The following is a 16,171-nucleotide window of genomic DNA, read 5'->3' as shown; positions in this document are numbered from 1 at the left end:
TACCAGTCACAGAAATGGAATAGGATACAGTTGGTGGATGACAGAACAAGCCTTGCATCTGGGTCTTCCACAGAGATATGACCTATAAGGCAGGGGTTGGAGGGGCATGACGGGTATGAGACTAGACAAAGATGTTGTATAGGTTGGATGGTCTGAGGAATACTACTTTTGGAGGGATGAAAGGAATTGTAGTGAGGGTATTCCAATTTCAAGGCATGAAGAAAGGCAGCTGAAGGCCTGGAGGAGAATATGATTTTGATCTTTCAGTCCTAAAAGATTAAGGGGCATTCTTTTGTTGCTGTTCGGCAGATGTAAGAGGTGTGTTATGAATGTGTGGAGATAGAGCATTGTATATATGTTGCTGGACACCATTGCTGTGGAAGCCTCACAAGGACTTCAGCACACTGGAAGAGACACTGCTTTTCTTTCCAAATGTGCAAAACATTGATCGTGAAGCTGTGTAGGGGAGGGGCCTTTTTTTCACCAGTAGAGGTTTATCAGACAAGTGATAACCATTTTCTATCAATGATAGAAGTAGAAAATGTAAAATTATGGCTGTCAACTTTCTGCATTATTATGATAATAATAGAAGTTTAAGATTTTATAGGGAATTATTTCATTACCTGGTAAAGTTTTTCATCGGACCAGTGTGGATTTATGTAAGACAGTTCTTTTGCAATCCTGTTATGCTCTCTAACTAATGCTGTGTGAAGAACAGTCAATATTAGTTGCTCATTTACTCGAATGTCACCTGCAAAACACAAACATATATGCTCAAGCTATCTGGTGTTGCCCACATTCTTATTTATTGCACTCTTATACTGGACAGTAATAGGAATTAAATTTCTACAGATGCTCAAGAATTTTGTTTAAATGTTACACAATGGTTTGTGAGTTGTTGCAACTTATTGCATATAGATCAGCACTGGGAAGTTCAGAAATATTCTTTCAACATCTGGAATCATTATTATCACACCTATTAGTCAAAATAATGCAAATGATTTTCTAATATGGTTCCACCTAAGTGAACATGGTGATTCACAAAACAGCAATTATTGGAGTTCTGAAAAGCCAAACCTAATACACAAGACACCCCCGCGTGATCAAAAAATAGGAGTGTGGTGTGGTATTAGCGATGAGAGAATAATAGGCCCCATTTCTTGCCAGGAAATTACACCAATGCAATTTCCAAAATATTGGTAGCACTGATGCCATTCCATTTGTCAATAAGTACGCTGTACCCTCCACTCCCTATGCCTTCTAACAATAATGTCTCAAAATGAGGACCTAACAGAAACTCCATTAATGCACAACATTTTGTTCTGTGCAGATGAATATTCGCTGCAGCTGGACTGTCAGTGAACTTTTCAGAGTTCACCCAAATCGTCAATACGTAATACTGATGAATGACATGCAACAAAAAGTTTGAGAGAAGCTTCGGCATCTCTTGATTTGTCAGAAACCCAGCTTAACTCAACAAACTGGTCCAACCTTCCTGATGTACTAAATGCAGTAGATAATGCTGTATATTGTTAATTTTGGCACACTGCGTGGACTACTTTGCAAAATTTGCACTAAACTTTCCCTTTATCTAAAAGCCAGCCTTTTATAATCAGTAAGCACTCCTTCTAAAAATGGTGATGATATTTTGGAGGCATTTTACACAAATTCTAAGTCGTCCGTATATTAAAAACTGTTAACACACCGCTATGGGATTTACTGTAACCACACTAGTTCACAATCGCAGTGCGTACAGCATAAGGCACAATGCACTGCGTTATACTGTGCTTGCCTACTAAAAACGAACCGTATGGGGTTCCTCTTGGCGTCGTAGGTGTGTAATATGCGGACATTTTTACGTGTCAGTTTTAGGGGCGGGGGGGGGGGGGGTGATAAATGATGGCGTAAGATAACGGTAGAGGTCAGGCCTGAGCTACGACGTTTACAATGCCAACCTCAGCGAACAATTGCGCTGCCGCCGTTACCGAATGTCTTGTGTACTCCGTTTTGTTTTGAGTTGTGCGTTATTCGTTATTTTCTTTTCGTATTTTGAAACGAGTGAAGAGACTAACCCTGATTCGTCACGGGGTTCGAATGTGACTCTTTCTGCGCTGGAAGTGAACGCCGATACACATGACCATTACGACAGTTCTGCTTTCGTAGGAGTACAAAACGCGGGGACCAATGACCGCAGTATGGTCCCATTAGATCTTACCGCCACAAAGCACGGGCGCAGGCTGCCAGCCCTTTGGGAGAGAGGCGGGGCTTGTTCCCCATGCTGCTCCTCTCTACTCGCAGAGTCAAAAGTTTTCGTTTGTTTACCCACGCTGCCAACTGCCAGGATATAGTTCCCGCAGAGTACCAATGAAGCCATTACCACTTGTAAATGCGATAACTTACAAGAGATCGCTCCTCAAAACAATCGTGGCGTGCCCGAGTTGCATAACGATGTGCCAACAACGGAATTTTCCTGGTTTCTTCAGGGATGCAAATAGCATATAAAAGGCAGAAAAAAAGCGAAAATTCCCGCCGAGCAGGAAACATAATTTTTTGCCGTTAACACGAACATTAGAAAAGTTAGATTTAGCGGGGGAAAAGCCAAATTGGTAACACTGACAACATAAAAATTCCAACAATGGCCAGTTTGTACCAAATAATTTGCTCCATTGGCATGCTGAGAAGGGAATACAAAATAAGCATCACGATAGTTTCGAAACTGTGATGCAAAAAGAGACGGCTAGAGCTGCAACTAAGTGGGTGTTCATTTAGTCGATGATCAGTATATATTTTAAATATTTATTGTACCCTAATTGGGTATGATCTTCATCCGATCTGTCTTTTGCACTTTATCTTCCTCCCTCCCCCCCTTATCTCTTTCCTTATTTATAATTTTGTTATTTAGTTTAATCACTAATTACAAAGCTGTGGGTGCCTCTTGCTAAGTCCATTTTTGATAAGACTATACCTTTTCTAAAAGATTTGTTTGCTTACTAATACAACATTGTGGGCATTCACAACATAGTTTGAAACGTGTGTCCTGTGTGCCTTGAGGGCAGCCTATGCCTGACAGAGTTAAATCCCAGCCACTATGTTTTTGTCATTTTATTTTATCGAACACAGTTTTTCCAAAATTAATTTTATTTATGATTATCGAAAATGTAGAGCTTATATTTTATGCTCGTCATTGGTTTACTCATTTGTAAATAGGCATTACAACTGCCTTTGCTACAATCCTCAATTTGGACTCCCCCTTGCCACCTATGCCACCCCCTGCCCCCCTCCTCCCCCTCTCTCCTGATTCTTCCCGCTCTTTCGAACCCTTTCATCCCATCTATCTCCTCCACAACCTTTCCGTACTACTTTTCTTTTCCCCTCTTTCCATAACCCCCTCCACCTACCTCTTTCCCAATCCCCTCGCACTGGTCCTTTCCTGGTAATTGTATTGATTGCACAGGTGTTCTTGTTTATGTAATTACAGTTTACTTTATTTAATTACGTCTGCAGCTGATCCTACTGTTCTACTTCTTTTTATGCACGGAGTAGACTGGTCCATTTTTCTTTCACAAATTTAAAAATGAGAAGACTTGCAGTTATGTTTTAATGGCACGTTTTTTTTAATTTTTTTTAAATTTTTTAGTGGGTTATCATCATATTTGGCGTCTTTGCCACAACTGTGCTTCGAAATGGCAATGCTATGTAGGCTACATGTAGCAATGCTGTGTTGTAATTCTATGACGATGTATTGACATTTTCAAGGCCTTACCCTCTCCGAATCTGCAAGTTAGACCTTAGTATTATATTGCATTTTATGTGTGTAGATAAGCACACTTATAAAACATATGCAACATATGTTATGTAATCGTTTTGTACGCTGGTAGTTTTTTAAGACTGCGAATTGCTATGGGAACGACCTTTCCCAAAATAAAAGAATCACGACCTGAAGCGGGTGCCACCTTTCCTGGGTTTTCTAGTAGCTCTAGCTCCCAACTTGACCAGTGACATTCGCAAACGAAAATTAGTTGGTACCACACACACATGGTACCCATTTTCTTACTGCTATTTGAACAGACAATTTACTTGCCAAACATTAATATGTAGTGGTTGCGATATGCTATCCATTTACGCTTTGCACTCGTATTTAATGTAAGCATTTGTTTGAACATATTATGATTTTGACGTTCGTACATAGGCACAGCTACCCTGTTTCTCTCACCATCCTTAAGCAATTAGATTCCGACGTTGGCAAACGTTAGCCCTGTTACGGCTACTAATGAAAGGTAAGTGTTGAAATGACCACTCGATATGTGTCGACCATTATAAGCCACCAATGTTGGTACCTAATGTAGTTGTATCACCTCTTGCCTGCACCTTGAACTTCCACCGTCGGAGGGTGGTATGGGACTTCAAGTCCCACCGCCTCACCTTCAACAGGCACTCCAGTGATGTCCTTGGAATGAAATCATTGTAGGATAGAACAATCCTACCTTCCACCAAAACTGTAACACCGTGATACACCAGTGACGCTGTATTTAACCTACAACAAGGGGAAAAAAATAATCGTACAGAGGTTGGTATGAGAATGGGCGCAGCCCGAAACCGGTCATCGACTAAAGAAACATCAATTTTAGTTGCAACTCTGGCTGTCTCTTTTTGCATCACAATATAAAAATGAGTTGCTGTCCCACTATACCAAGCACGTCGGCGTTACGCAATTTCAAAATTACCTGCCAGAAAACAGAAGATATCTTTCCTAGGACGTATGCAGCCTTCATCAGGGAAATCAACTTTGAGGGGTAACAAATCTTTGAGTCCGTGATGCGGGAATGCACGCAGCGTCCTCATTTGGCCAGCACGTCTGGTCCTCAGTTTGTACGCTAATCGCATTCCGGATCCATAGACAAAACCAGCGTCTATGTAGGAAGTCACTTCATTTAACTGCGCTCGTGGACCTGTAAAAAAACCGGAGATTTCCAATTAGTTCATCTCACAGCTTCGATACATACAATCACAAGTTCTTAGCAGTTCAAGAAAACTGTGCACCTTAAAATTACAAAAACTGAAAACACACACATTAACACGCAGATGTCCAGTCTGCCACGTGGACAGGAGAAATGGTACGCTCGAAAGTTAAGTGTGAAGGACATGATGTAGTTTGATGTTCTTCCAAGGACTAAAGGAACAGTTGCATGAACCTAGAGCCTAACGTAATTTCACTTCTCTTTCGTTTTTAGAGTTACCTAAAATTTGCCAGGGTTGTACCTGGGACCAAAATAACACAAAAGGAGTTTTCTGATAGTGTTCAGTCACCCCGTCGGTAGTAAAATATAGTGTTACCCAGCACCAGCTCCATATTTTGCCTAGGAAAACAATCCAAACAAATCATATTTCGAAGAGGAGCACCTTTAGCCATCAGCAGAAACGCTGACCTGTACCCACAGTTGACCAGGTTTAAGCGATGCCACCAACGTACTCATGATTTCGACCCCAAGATCCGAGTTCGCCAGATTACACAAATGATAGGTATAAAAATTGCAGTGTGATTGCATCTATGATTGATCTGTGATAACCCAGTAGTGCCCAAAGATGGAAAATGACCGATCACCTTCCTCAGAAAGATGTTCTTCACATTTTCCGTGTCAATTTTTATACAGTAAAGTATGATTTTTGTTGCAGCGCTTACTGAAGTGCTTTAGATTCGCTTTTCTTCTAATAGAAGCTCAGATGAGCTTCTTCATTGCTTGTTCTGCTTCCAAGAAAATGTTTCTAGTGTTCAGTTCTGCTGTTCGCACTTATAATTTAGAAACGCACATTCAACTGTTACACGTATTAAATTCCTAAACAGTTCCGTATGAAGTCTCATTATTATAACCTTATGATGCTGCCCAAAGAGGTATGTCAGCAACTGTTGTTTGTCTTATGTAACAAGTATGATAATGGTAGGAACCAATTCAGCAAAGAACACACTGTCCTTTCGAGCGTTAGACGTCTAGGGGCGTTGTGATCCTGCATGGCGTTGAGTGTGGCCCTTCTGGACCCGTCGATTCGATATCCGCATGAAAGTCGCGAGCAGGAAGCGAAAAGTTAAATAACGGTATTGATAGGTCACGATCCAAAAGAAACCCGCTGTTAAATCTTTTCTTGTGTGTGGAATGTAGATTTTGTGGTTATACTGAAATGTTAATCATTTACATATTCACGCATATAGTAGCTCCTACACGTCGGCCTAAAAAAAAACTACATCGAAAGTGGTACGTAAAAGAACGTTATGTATAGAAAATAAACAATTTTTTCCAGCCTTCAGTTGCAAGGTAATTTTTACTCGTTTACCTAGGTTTCGATTTCAGTAATGGAATGAAATGGAGAAGATTCCATTACTGGAATCGAAACCTAGGTAAACGAGTAAAAATTACCTTGCAACTGAAGGCTGAAAAAAATTGTTTATTTTCTATACATATACGGTTGCTGACGCGCTGCATGATGTTAAACGTTATATATCATTATAATTTGAAAATTGTACACTAGAATAAATTGTTCGGTGTGACTATTGCGATGGGCAAAACAAAACCTGAACAATGTTATTTTTGTACAGCTAGCATGATTCGACAGGGTGTTTTGCAACAGTAGAGAAAAGCTTGTGGTTTTGGGACGTAACTTTCTGCCCTGTGACAGTACTTTTGCATTAATCGAGGTTAATAAAAAGTACTGGAGGTGTTGATTACCTATGAATGGAAGTATGTAACGCAAGAAGCTTGTTGAACACTTTTTACTACAAAGCCAGACCGACTCTGTTGCTGTCAATATTCTTATATATCATTATAATTTGAAAATTGTACACTAGAATAAATTGTTCGGTGTGACTATTGCGTTGGGCAAAACAAAACCTGAACAATGTTATTTTTGTACAGCTAGCATGATTCGACAGGGTGTTTTGCAACAGTAGAGAAAAGCTTGTGGTTTTGGGACGTAACTTTCTGCCCTGTGACAGTACTTTTGCATTAATCGAGGTTAAAAAAAAGTACTGGAGGTGTTGATTACCTATGAATGGAAGTATGTAACGCAAGAAGCTTGTTGAACACTTTTTACTACAAAGCCAGACCGACTCTGTTGCTGTCAATATTCTTGAAAGAATTATGAAGTGTAACTCAGGCTTGAAAATTATTTGGTGGAAGATCAATCCAGATGATCCAAGTGCGATTTATGTGTGGCACTGTCTTAACGTCATTCAACCTTGGGTATGTTGTTCTCTTACTGAAAACAAAAGGTAACATCCCTGTGCCAATTATGAGCTTCCCTTTGTTGTATAAAGAGCTCCTTCCTCTATCGGCAGAGAAAAAGGACTTGTCGGATAGTTGTACAATACCTTGATGTTCAATACAGGCAGTTTTATGTGAATTTACCTTCTGAATGAACAGTTCAATTTACTTTTCCTCTATTTAAGATTTTGTGTTCCGTTTCTTGACCTATATAGAACTATCTTTCTTTAGTTGGTATCATTTCAGTGTGTAAGACAATGTATATTGTTAATACTTTGTTATTTTTTCCATTGTAAAAGAAATAATTTTTTTATATACGACGTTATTTAAAATGTACTTTTACACGATTGTAACGTTCTTACACGGAAAACTACGTGGAAATTAAAATAACTGTCTAAATATTGTAAAATATGCTACATTCGCATTGCTGTTCTATAATACTTAATGTTATTACTTGATCATACATAATAAAAGGCACAAGTAACACTACCAAAAGAAAACAACAATTAATTTTCACTTCCTGAAAAATTGTGAAATTGTGATACAAAATTTTCTTTGAGGCAGGTTTTCATCTGTAGGACCACTTCTGGTGGTGTCAGAACAATGGTTTGCGAATCAATTTTGTTTCTATTTAATCAGGTTTCCCACATATGATGCTGAAGTCCTCTTCGAAGGCTCTTTTCAATTTCACAGAAAAAAATTTAATAGCTCCATTAGAAAAATGCAAAGTTTAAGCCGCGGTTCGGAAACTATAGACGTCAAAAATTACTCACGTATGTCATAAAATTCACCGCATTGTCCGCCATAGCTTAGCTAAAATCTCGACACGGTACGTTTACTTGCTATGGATATATTTTGTGTGGCGTTCTTAAATGCCTCGTCCTTTATATTCTATCTGTGGTGCTAATAACACTAAAATATTACTCATAAATACGAAAAAACAGGACAGTGGCATCAAAATGATGGATGAACTCTTAATGTTTCCTGTTTAAGTTTTTCAGATTCACAAATCATGAGTAATAAATGCCTATTTTTCATTAAGAAACATAAGTTTCTCTTAGAAATTGTTTCCTTCATTCATTTGGAATGGAATTATGAACAAATAACATTATAGTTTCAAGGAACAAGCAATTTTAAGTTGAAAAGGATCCATAAAAGCATTACTTCTTCGTGGTAACCAAATTATTTTACATAGTGTATCAGAAATAGCTTCACAGATTTGGGAGGTAGATTCATCACACCAAAACGAGAAAAGAAATCCACATACTCATGTATACGACAGCTCTTCATTTTTGAGTTAGGCCTATTAGTAAAGGACTGTGTTGGAGATGAAAATCAAATTTTAGATAACTGAGTGATATTATCGAAGCAAATGAGGTTGCTGGCACGCTCATGATATCCTCGATTGTAATGTGTAGCTCATTATGCACGTTTATAGATAACATTGACATGTAGATGCACAGTATATACACAGAACATATTCTGAACAGACGATGAAATGGAGCCTCGCAACTCTTTAATGAATTGTCTTACCGAAGGAAAGAAAGAAGTGATGCTGATTTCAGCATTGCAACCTTTTAAAATTTAAAGAACCCTCCTTTTCCTCGTTTAAATACATTTATAGGTAATGCAACATAAAATCTCTTGTGCGTGGCCAGTGAGGTTTGAGAGATGGGACTCACGTTGTCTAGTCTTGGTGGCAAGGGGGAGAGAGAGAGGGATAGGAGGGGAGAGAGAGAGAGAGAGAGAGAGAGACAGAGAGAGAGAGAGAGAGAGTGTATGAAACAAGCAAGGACGGCGTGGGAGCACATGGCACCACACCACACACGTTCGCTGCGTCATCGACAAGGGTATCAGGATGCGCGAGGAGGTGCCCCGCTGACTCGTCCACCTCCACAGTAACTCTGTTGGCCTGGAACACGCGACTCGTTCGGCGTGTGCGCCTACCACTCACTTTTCTCTTTGAGAAAGAAGAATTCTTTGCTGCAAAGCCGGCAACATGTCTGCCGGCCTGCTGTAGTGTGTGTGTGTGTGTGTGTGTGTGTGTGTGTAAATATCTCAGATGCGCGCGCAGCTTCACTCACTGGTTCGTTGCCCTTACTTGCATGCACTTAACGCAGCGTCCATTCATTTGCCTGCTACTATTCAGCAGGCAGATCGATTACAGCCACCTCACTCATTAAACAATAGCAAAGGCTTTCAGCCTCCACAGACGTGTGAATGAAGAAAGGTTGTGCGTGTGTTAGAGAGATCCTGACAGTTATCCCGAACGGCTCGAGTTGGCATGTACGCTTTCCAGATCTTTCTTGTTGTCATGTTGATAACGGAATAATTTATTATATTATGTAATATTGTTTGTTTGTTTGCCGAAATCGGTGCGGATATGTTTACTCAGTACGCGGAAAGCATAACAGGCTAGGATGTATACGGGAAAACACAACGTCGATATTGACCAGGGCGGGGGGGGGGGCAAGCGACAATGTACTCCTATGCGCACGCGCGAATTCGCTGTGGTGAATGAATTCTCTCTGCCTCTCCCTCTCCCCCCCCCCCCCCCCCCTTCAGCCACTGTCTTCCTGCTGACAACTCGCGAGCTCCGTGGAACCATCAGTTGGCGCTGCGTCATTGCGCTTGCCTAGTGTACTGTACTACGACGCGAATCGTACATTTAGCAAGTTTGGAAGATTTCTGTTGTTGCAATACATGTAACTCGAGTGGCAATAGCGTCACATGGATATTTCCACTCTGTGCACGTCCTCGGCCACGGAGGTTCATTATACTTGCAATTCCGAAATTATCATGGAGAAACTAAACCGTTTTCTTTATTCAGAAACACTCCGTATTACATGGGTTCTATATGATGAGTCTGAAGAAAAATCCTTTAAAAATAACCAGTTATAAAATTGTGAAAATGTGAGGTTTCTCGCAGTTATTTTTAACAGATAATCTATAAATGGCAACTACACTTTTTCCATCATCTACCTATCAGAAACAAGATGGCAGAGCATTTAAAACATTGTACGAGTTGTTTCCTTATACTGATAATTAATTAACGGATTTCACACCGGCTGCCTGCTGACACTGATCCAAGTGACACTAACCCAAGGCGAGAGACTTATTGCAAGAGACTGGAAAGTTTCCACACATATATCAAAGGATGTGAGAATGAAAGCAACGCCTCAATGTCCTGCTGGGTGATTTTATGTAGGAAGTAATACATTTCCGTGTGTTATACGTATTGTTAAGCGTTTGAGCTTTGGCTCACCACGGGCTGTGCTTCGCCTATTTGTTGTGCATCTGTGTACGTGCGTAGCCAATGACGTTACCTGTGTAATTCTGCATTTCGTTCCCAACTTTATAATCGTACGATAGTTTTTTCTTCTTCTTTTGAATACGGTGTAAAAACCAGTACTGTAAAATGGAGTTACTTGGAACAGTAGGGTAACGTGAAAAGATATGCGGTTATTTTGTTTTGAATGTTAGCATCAGGCTGTGCGTAATATAACTATTGGTTTTGTGTGTGATTCTGAGCAACCATACGAGGAGCAGTAGTTTTAGCAGGAAAATGAAGTAAATGAATGAAGTTACTATCCTCTAGTAACAGGCTAGGTTGTTGAAGATTTATGTTGTTGACAAGTAGTGCGTCTTATTTATGCATATTATTTCCCTTATGCTTAGCAATCGCAAATAATGAAGTGAAAAGACTTCCATCGAGTATCAATAGAATCTTGAAGCAGTAGGAAACCTCCTGCCTCAGGTCAGTGTCAGCAGTCACAGAGTGTAAAATCCATAAATTCATGATCAATAAAAGGAAACAATCTGTACAGTATTTTAAAAGCTCGTCACCCTATTTCTGATCGATAGACGTCCGAAGTAGTCTGTAATTCGTACCGTTACCATTTATATGATACGTGAGGTAGGCTACAGCGCTTCTGCTGACCTCATCGTATATTTCGCACAGTTACCACATAAATAACAAATGAGATATTAAGGGGTGTTTGGGAGCCATGGAATAATTTCCTCTTACATCATACCATAGAACGACGCATTATAATGGTACAAAGCATACTCTGCCTAGCATCTCATTGTTACTGCACAAATGAACTCAAGCCGCGCGCGATTAGCCGAGCGGTCTGAGGCGCTGCAGTCATGGACTGTGCGGCTGGTCCCGGCGGAGGTTCGAGTTCTCCCTCGGGCGTGGGTGTGTGTATGTTTGTCCTTAGGATAATTTAGGTTAAGTAGTGCGTAAGCTTAGGGACTGATGACCTTAGCAGTTAAGTCCCATAAGATTTCACCCACATTCGAACATTTGAAATGAGTTCAAATGGATCAAATGGCTCTGGGCACTATGGTACTTAACATCTGAGGTCATCAGTCCCTTAGAAATTAGAACTACTTAAACCTAACCAACCTAAGGACATCACACACATCCATGCCCGAGACAGGATTCGAACCTGCGACTAGGAATGAAGAGTACTGGATAAAAAAATTCGTTCTGAGTTTATCGGTTTATCTTGTACCGCAAAGTTTGAACTTGGTTGTCACATTCCTGCCTGCTGGGGCATTGTTTATAAATTAGTATTGCTGTGGCATAATGGCGGCAGCGCGTGGATTTGTAGAAATCAACTCGTGTTTTTCAGAATTTGATGTGAAGACGTTGTAGGTCGACAATATTTTTCTTTGGAATATGGTTTTCGGTGTGATCACCGTTCAGTTTTTTTTATAAGCATTAACAGTTTCTTTAAGCTGTTCTTCGTTTTCAGAAGTATTGGCAATTTCTTCGAGTTGTTCTTCAGTTTTAATATTTGCGATTTGTTCGCCAGGCAAAAAAGACGATGCTGTGCCTCTTTTTGCTTTAACGCCAAACATGGCTTCATTAAGGACTTTGGCGTATTCCTTCGTGGTATGTAGTGTTCTTGGCAAATTGAACAAAGGATAAACCATCTGACCATTTATTTGTATCGTTATCATTCATCCACGCAGTTCGCATATTCTGTATATCCTGATTGGTCCTTTCTACTGAGCCTTGTGTTTGTCTGTGACGAGGTTTTCCATGAACTATTTAAACATCTTTCCACATAGCGCATATTTCGGATATGACTTGATTACTAAATTCTCTACCATTATCTGATTGCAATATTGCTGGTGCACCAAATGTCAAAATATTGAAAGAACGTGATGCGCTACTTCTTCAGCTCTTTTAGTTTTCAAAGGTCGTAACTGGACAAACTTAGTTAAATGATCTTGATACACCATTATGAACTCATATTCGACATCTCAGATTGCCTGCAGATCCAACAGACCAACTTGAGATCTTGAGTTCAATTCAGAACTAAACATTGGCTTCACAACAATACCTTTCTTAGGTGCACTGTGTTTCATTTGACACTGTTAGCATAAATTTAAATACAACTTTACAACTTCATCTGTAATATTTTTGTATTTAACTTGCAACTCTTTAAGCATACGTGTTGTTCCTCCGTGGCCTATTCTGATGTGAGTTTCATATAGTATACTGTACAATTCTTCATTGGTAACATAATACTGTATGTTCGTTTCCCCTGGTTTTAATGGTACAATTAACTTCTCTTCATCATTAATTTTTAAAACATCAAAACGTTTTAAACATCTGTAATCCAAAGGTGTGTTTCATTTAATTTTAGCAGAAACCACTTCAGAAAGTATTTTAGAATACTTTTCTTGACAAAAATAAAAACGTCTTCTCGTTTACCCGCAATTAATGCATTTAACTTTTCATGAAAAAGATCACGATTTGCTGCAGTATGCATTTAGTATACGCGCCCGGGTTCCCGGGTCCGATTCCCGGCGGGGTCACGGATTTTCTCTGCCTCGTGATGACTGGGTGTTGTGTGCTGTCCTTAGGTTAGTTAGGTTTAAGTAGTTCTAAGTTCTAGGGGACTGTTGACCATAGATGTTAAGTCCCATAGTGCTCAGAGCCATTTGAACCATTTAGTATAAATTAGGGTATCGGAAAAAAATTAAGAAAACGTTGCTCGCGTTATCAAAGCTTGCGTAAGACTGACAAAGCTGATTGACTCCGAGCAGAACAAAGGATTTGGCGGGAGAGAGCCAGTCGCTTGTTTTGGACCTCCACCAGAGCGTATCTGTGATTGTCGACACACACCGGAGAGGATCCGAATGTACAACAATGTAATGAAATATTCGATTTTTCACCGGTGTATTTGGTTTCTGTTGGCATTCACCGGTGAAAGTTAACATTCTCCAATTTCGGTCATTCATAGTAACACTACCACTAGATGCCAGAAGCGCACAGAGGTAAGTACGCTTCCCCTAGTTAGGTTGAAGGCAGTGTTTACGTACCGAGGCGGCACTCCTGTGGGACGGCGGCGCTGGAGCGCAGCACGCTCATGCAGGTCTGGCCGTGCTGGCGGTAGAAGGCGTCGTCGCGGGGCAGGCTCAGCGGCAGGCAGTTGCGGTGGCCGCGGTCCGAGCCGCAGCAGTCCGGGTCCGTCTGCGTGAACGACGCTGCCAACACACGCCGAAAGGCCGAGTCACCGCAAACGTGAAGACATCATGTTAGGCACAGTTCTGGAGGTACCCTCATTTGGCGAAAGGTGGCAGCACGTAAAGCACCCAGCAACATTGTCTAACACGGTCGGTTTGGTGATCCAGGTCCTATGATGTACGAAGGCATACTGTTGCATGGGTGTACTAACCTCGAAATGTTTGAACGCGCTTCACACACCAGTCAAAGTTTTTGTTACACTGTACTCCTTCCCAGCATGTTTTCTCAGGGTTGTGGCCGAGCGGTTCTAGGCGCTACAGTCTGGAACCGCGCTACCGCTACGGTCGCAGGTTCGAATCCTGCCTCGGGCATGGATGTGTGTGATGTCCTTAGGTTTAGGTTTAAGTAGTTCTAAGTTCTAGGGGACTGATAACCTCAGCAATTAAGTCCCTTAGTGCTCAGAGCCATTTGAACCATTTTCTCAGGAGTACAATCAGGTTTGAGTGCATTTTTGTGGATCACAATAGGCAATTTCATCCAACAGCACAGGTGCAGGAGCTCTATGGAACTTCAGGATATTCGGGGATTGGACAGACATGCTCGTTCTCCCGACTTAAATGCCGCCGAGCGCGTGTGGGATGCGGTGTGCAACCCGTCCACATGCACCAGCGTCGTCTAGCAGTTGTCAACCGCGCTGATGGGAGAGTGGAAGCCTTACCAGAAAAATTCCTTACCAATCTTTGCAGAGCATGCATTGCCGTCCTTGGTGATCACTAGACTGCGGATTTTAGGTAAAAACCTATTTTGTTCCTGAGTTCCTATTTGCATAAAAAATTGTACTTATGCGTTTCATGACTATTTACATTTAATAGCGTTAATTCTATACGACCTAAAAAGCCTATTTGGACGTTAGTGCCTATTTTTGCCTATATCGGCTTTAATATCCTATAAAGTGCATATTTCATCATATAAGACAGTGGCTCCAAGTTTTTCCACACTATACGACAGAGAGAAAAAAATATTTTCTGCCCAGCGTGCAGCAAGGTGACTAGTTGGTATGCGCTCATGCTTCGTATTTGCTTAACACTTCGGTCTTTTTTTATTTTTCTATATCGCTATCCCTGTTAATACCAAATACTCTTTCTAGGTGTTTTATTATTCATATGTAAAAAATAGATCACGGATCTTTAGGTTAAAACCTATTTTTTTCCTAAGCTCCAATTTGCATATAAGTTGGTACTTATACGTTTCATGACTAACTAAACTGAATATCGTTAGTTCTATAGGACCTAAAATTGCGTATTTCGACGTTGACGCCTAATTTTGCCTATTTCGGCATCAAAATCCTAAAAAGTACCTATTTCGTTAATCTGACGTAGAGCTCTTGTGTTTTCAAAGAAGGCGACGGTCGTTAGAGACTGATTACAATTCCTTTGCTTGCCTTACTACCAACAGCACTCGGCACGATTGAATGGCCATCCATCCAAGTACGCGCCGAGCGCGACGGTGCTTAACTTCGGTGAGCGAATGGGAACCGGTCAAAGATTTGAGTTACACATTACAATCGAACGTGGGAGTACTAAATGTTATATATGAAAATATTTCGTTCTTAGGATTCTGGCCAGCTGTGTATTTTCGCAAAGAAACGGTTTCATAGGCCTTAAGCTGAGCACGGATTAAAAAATCACACTTAATCGTAGACGCCCTCTATAGCTAAATTACTGCCCCTCGCGCATTTTCTCGCTGCTGTCTACAGGCAGTCCTATCAAACTACTCTGTTTCGTGAAAGGTATTATACGTGAATTTTCCGGTTCGAAAAATAATTTGCCAGTAGTGAGATGTTTTCATCGGAAGCACCGGTAGATTCCATTCGCTTGTTCAGAAGGGGCGGCCATCTTTCAGGTGCCATATGTGCAGCAACGAGTACGGTACTTCTCCTACCGCTCCCATACACCGCAGTAAAAGGAAAAAAAAAAAAACAGGTCATCGTTCACTTTTTCCCAGCGAAAACAAATCAGTACATTGTGTAGCGACCGACGTGTTAAGTGTTACTGACGTTCTAAGTTCAAAATAAATTCTAGTTTCTGTGCGAGAATACTACGCTATGCCGAAAACAGCTAGTTCAAAGTCTACAAGTCTACTCGTATAAGGCAGTGGCTGCAAGATTTTCCGCATTATACAACAGATGGGAAAATTATTTTCTGCCAAGCATGCAACAAGGAGGTTAGTTGATGTTTTTCTTCGACTGTCACTTAGGATTCTTTTTATCGCTATCCTTTAGTAATATGAAATACTCTTTATATGCGATTCTAAACTGCATTTCCCTTTTCTCTCGTATTAGGTTTCGAGTGTTAAGAAATCTCACTTAACTCAGCATGCAGATGGAATCGCACATAAAGCTAATGTTGAACGAAAGTCAAAATTGAAGCAA

General features: G+C 40.7%; 1 protein-coding gene across 1 annotated transcript in view; it reads right to left on the bottom strand.

Annotated features, from left to right (window-relative positions):
- LOC124775874 (peroxidase-like) overlaps window positions 1–16,171 on the bottom strand; it is a 152,158-nt gene that overhangs the window by 55,126 nt on the left and 80,861 nt on the right. The window contains exons 6-8 of the mRNA XM_047250707.1: window positions 13,596–13,760; window positions 4,725–4,949; window positions 624–751 (exon numbers count right to left, since the gene is read on the bottom strand). Of these exons, the coding sequence (XP_047106663.1) occupies window positions 624–751; window positions 4,725–4,949; window positions 13,596–13,760 (518 nt within the window). The remainder of the gene's footprint in view (window positions 1–623; window positions 752–4,724; window positions 4,950–13,595; window positions 13,761–16,171) is intronic.

Source organism: Schistocerca piceifrons, chromosome 2 (assembly GCF_021461385.2).
Source record: "Schistocerca piceifrons isolate TAMUIC-IGC-003096 chromosome 2, iqSchPice1.1, whole genome shotgun sequence".
Classification (NCBI taxonomy): Eukaryota; Metazoa; Arthropoda; class Insecta; order Orthoptera; family Acrididae; genus Schistocerca; species Schistocerca piceifrons.
This window is presented reverse-complemented; position numbering and strand designations above follow the sequence as displayed.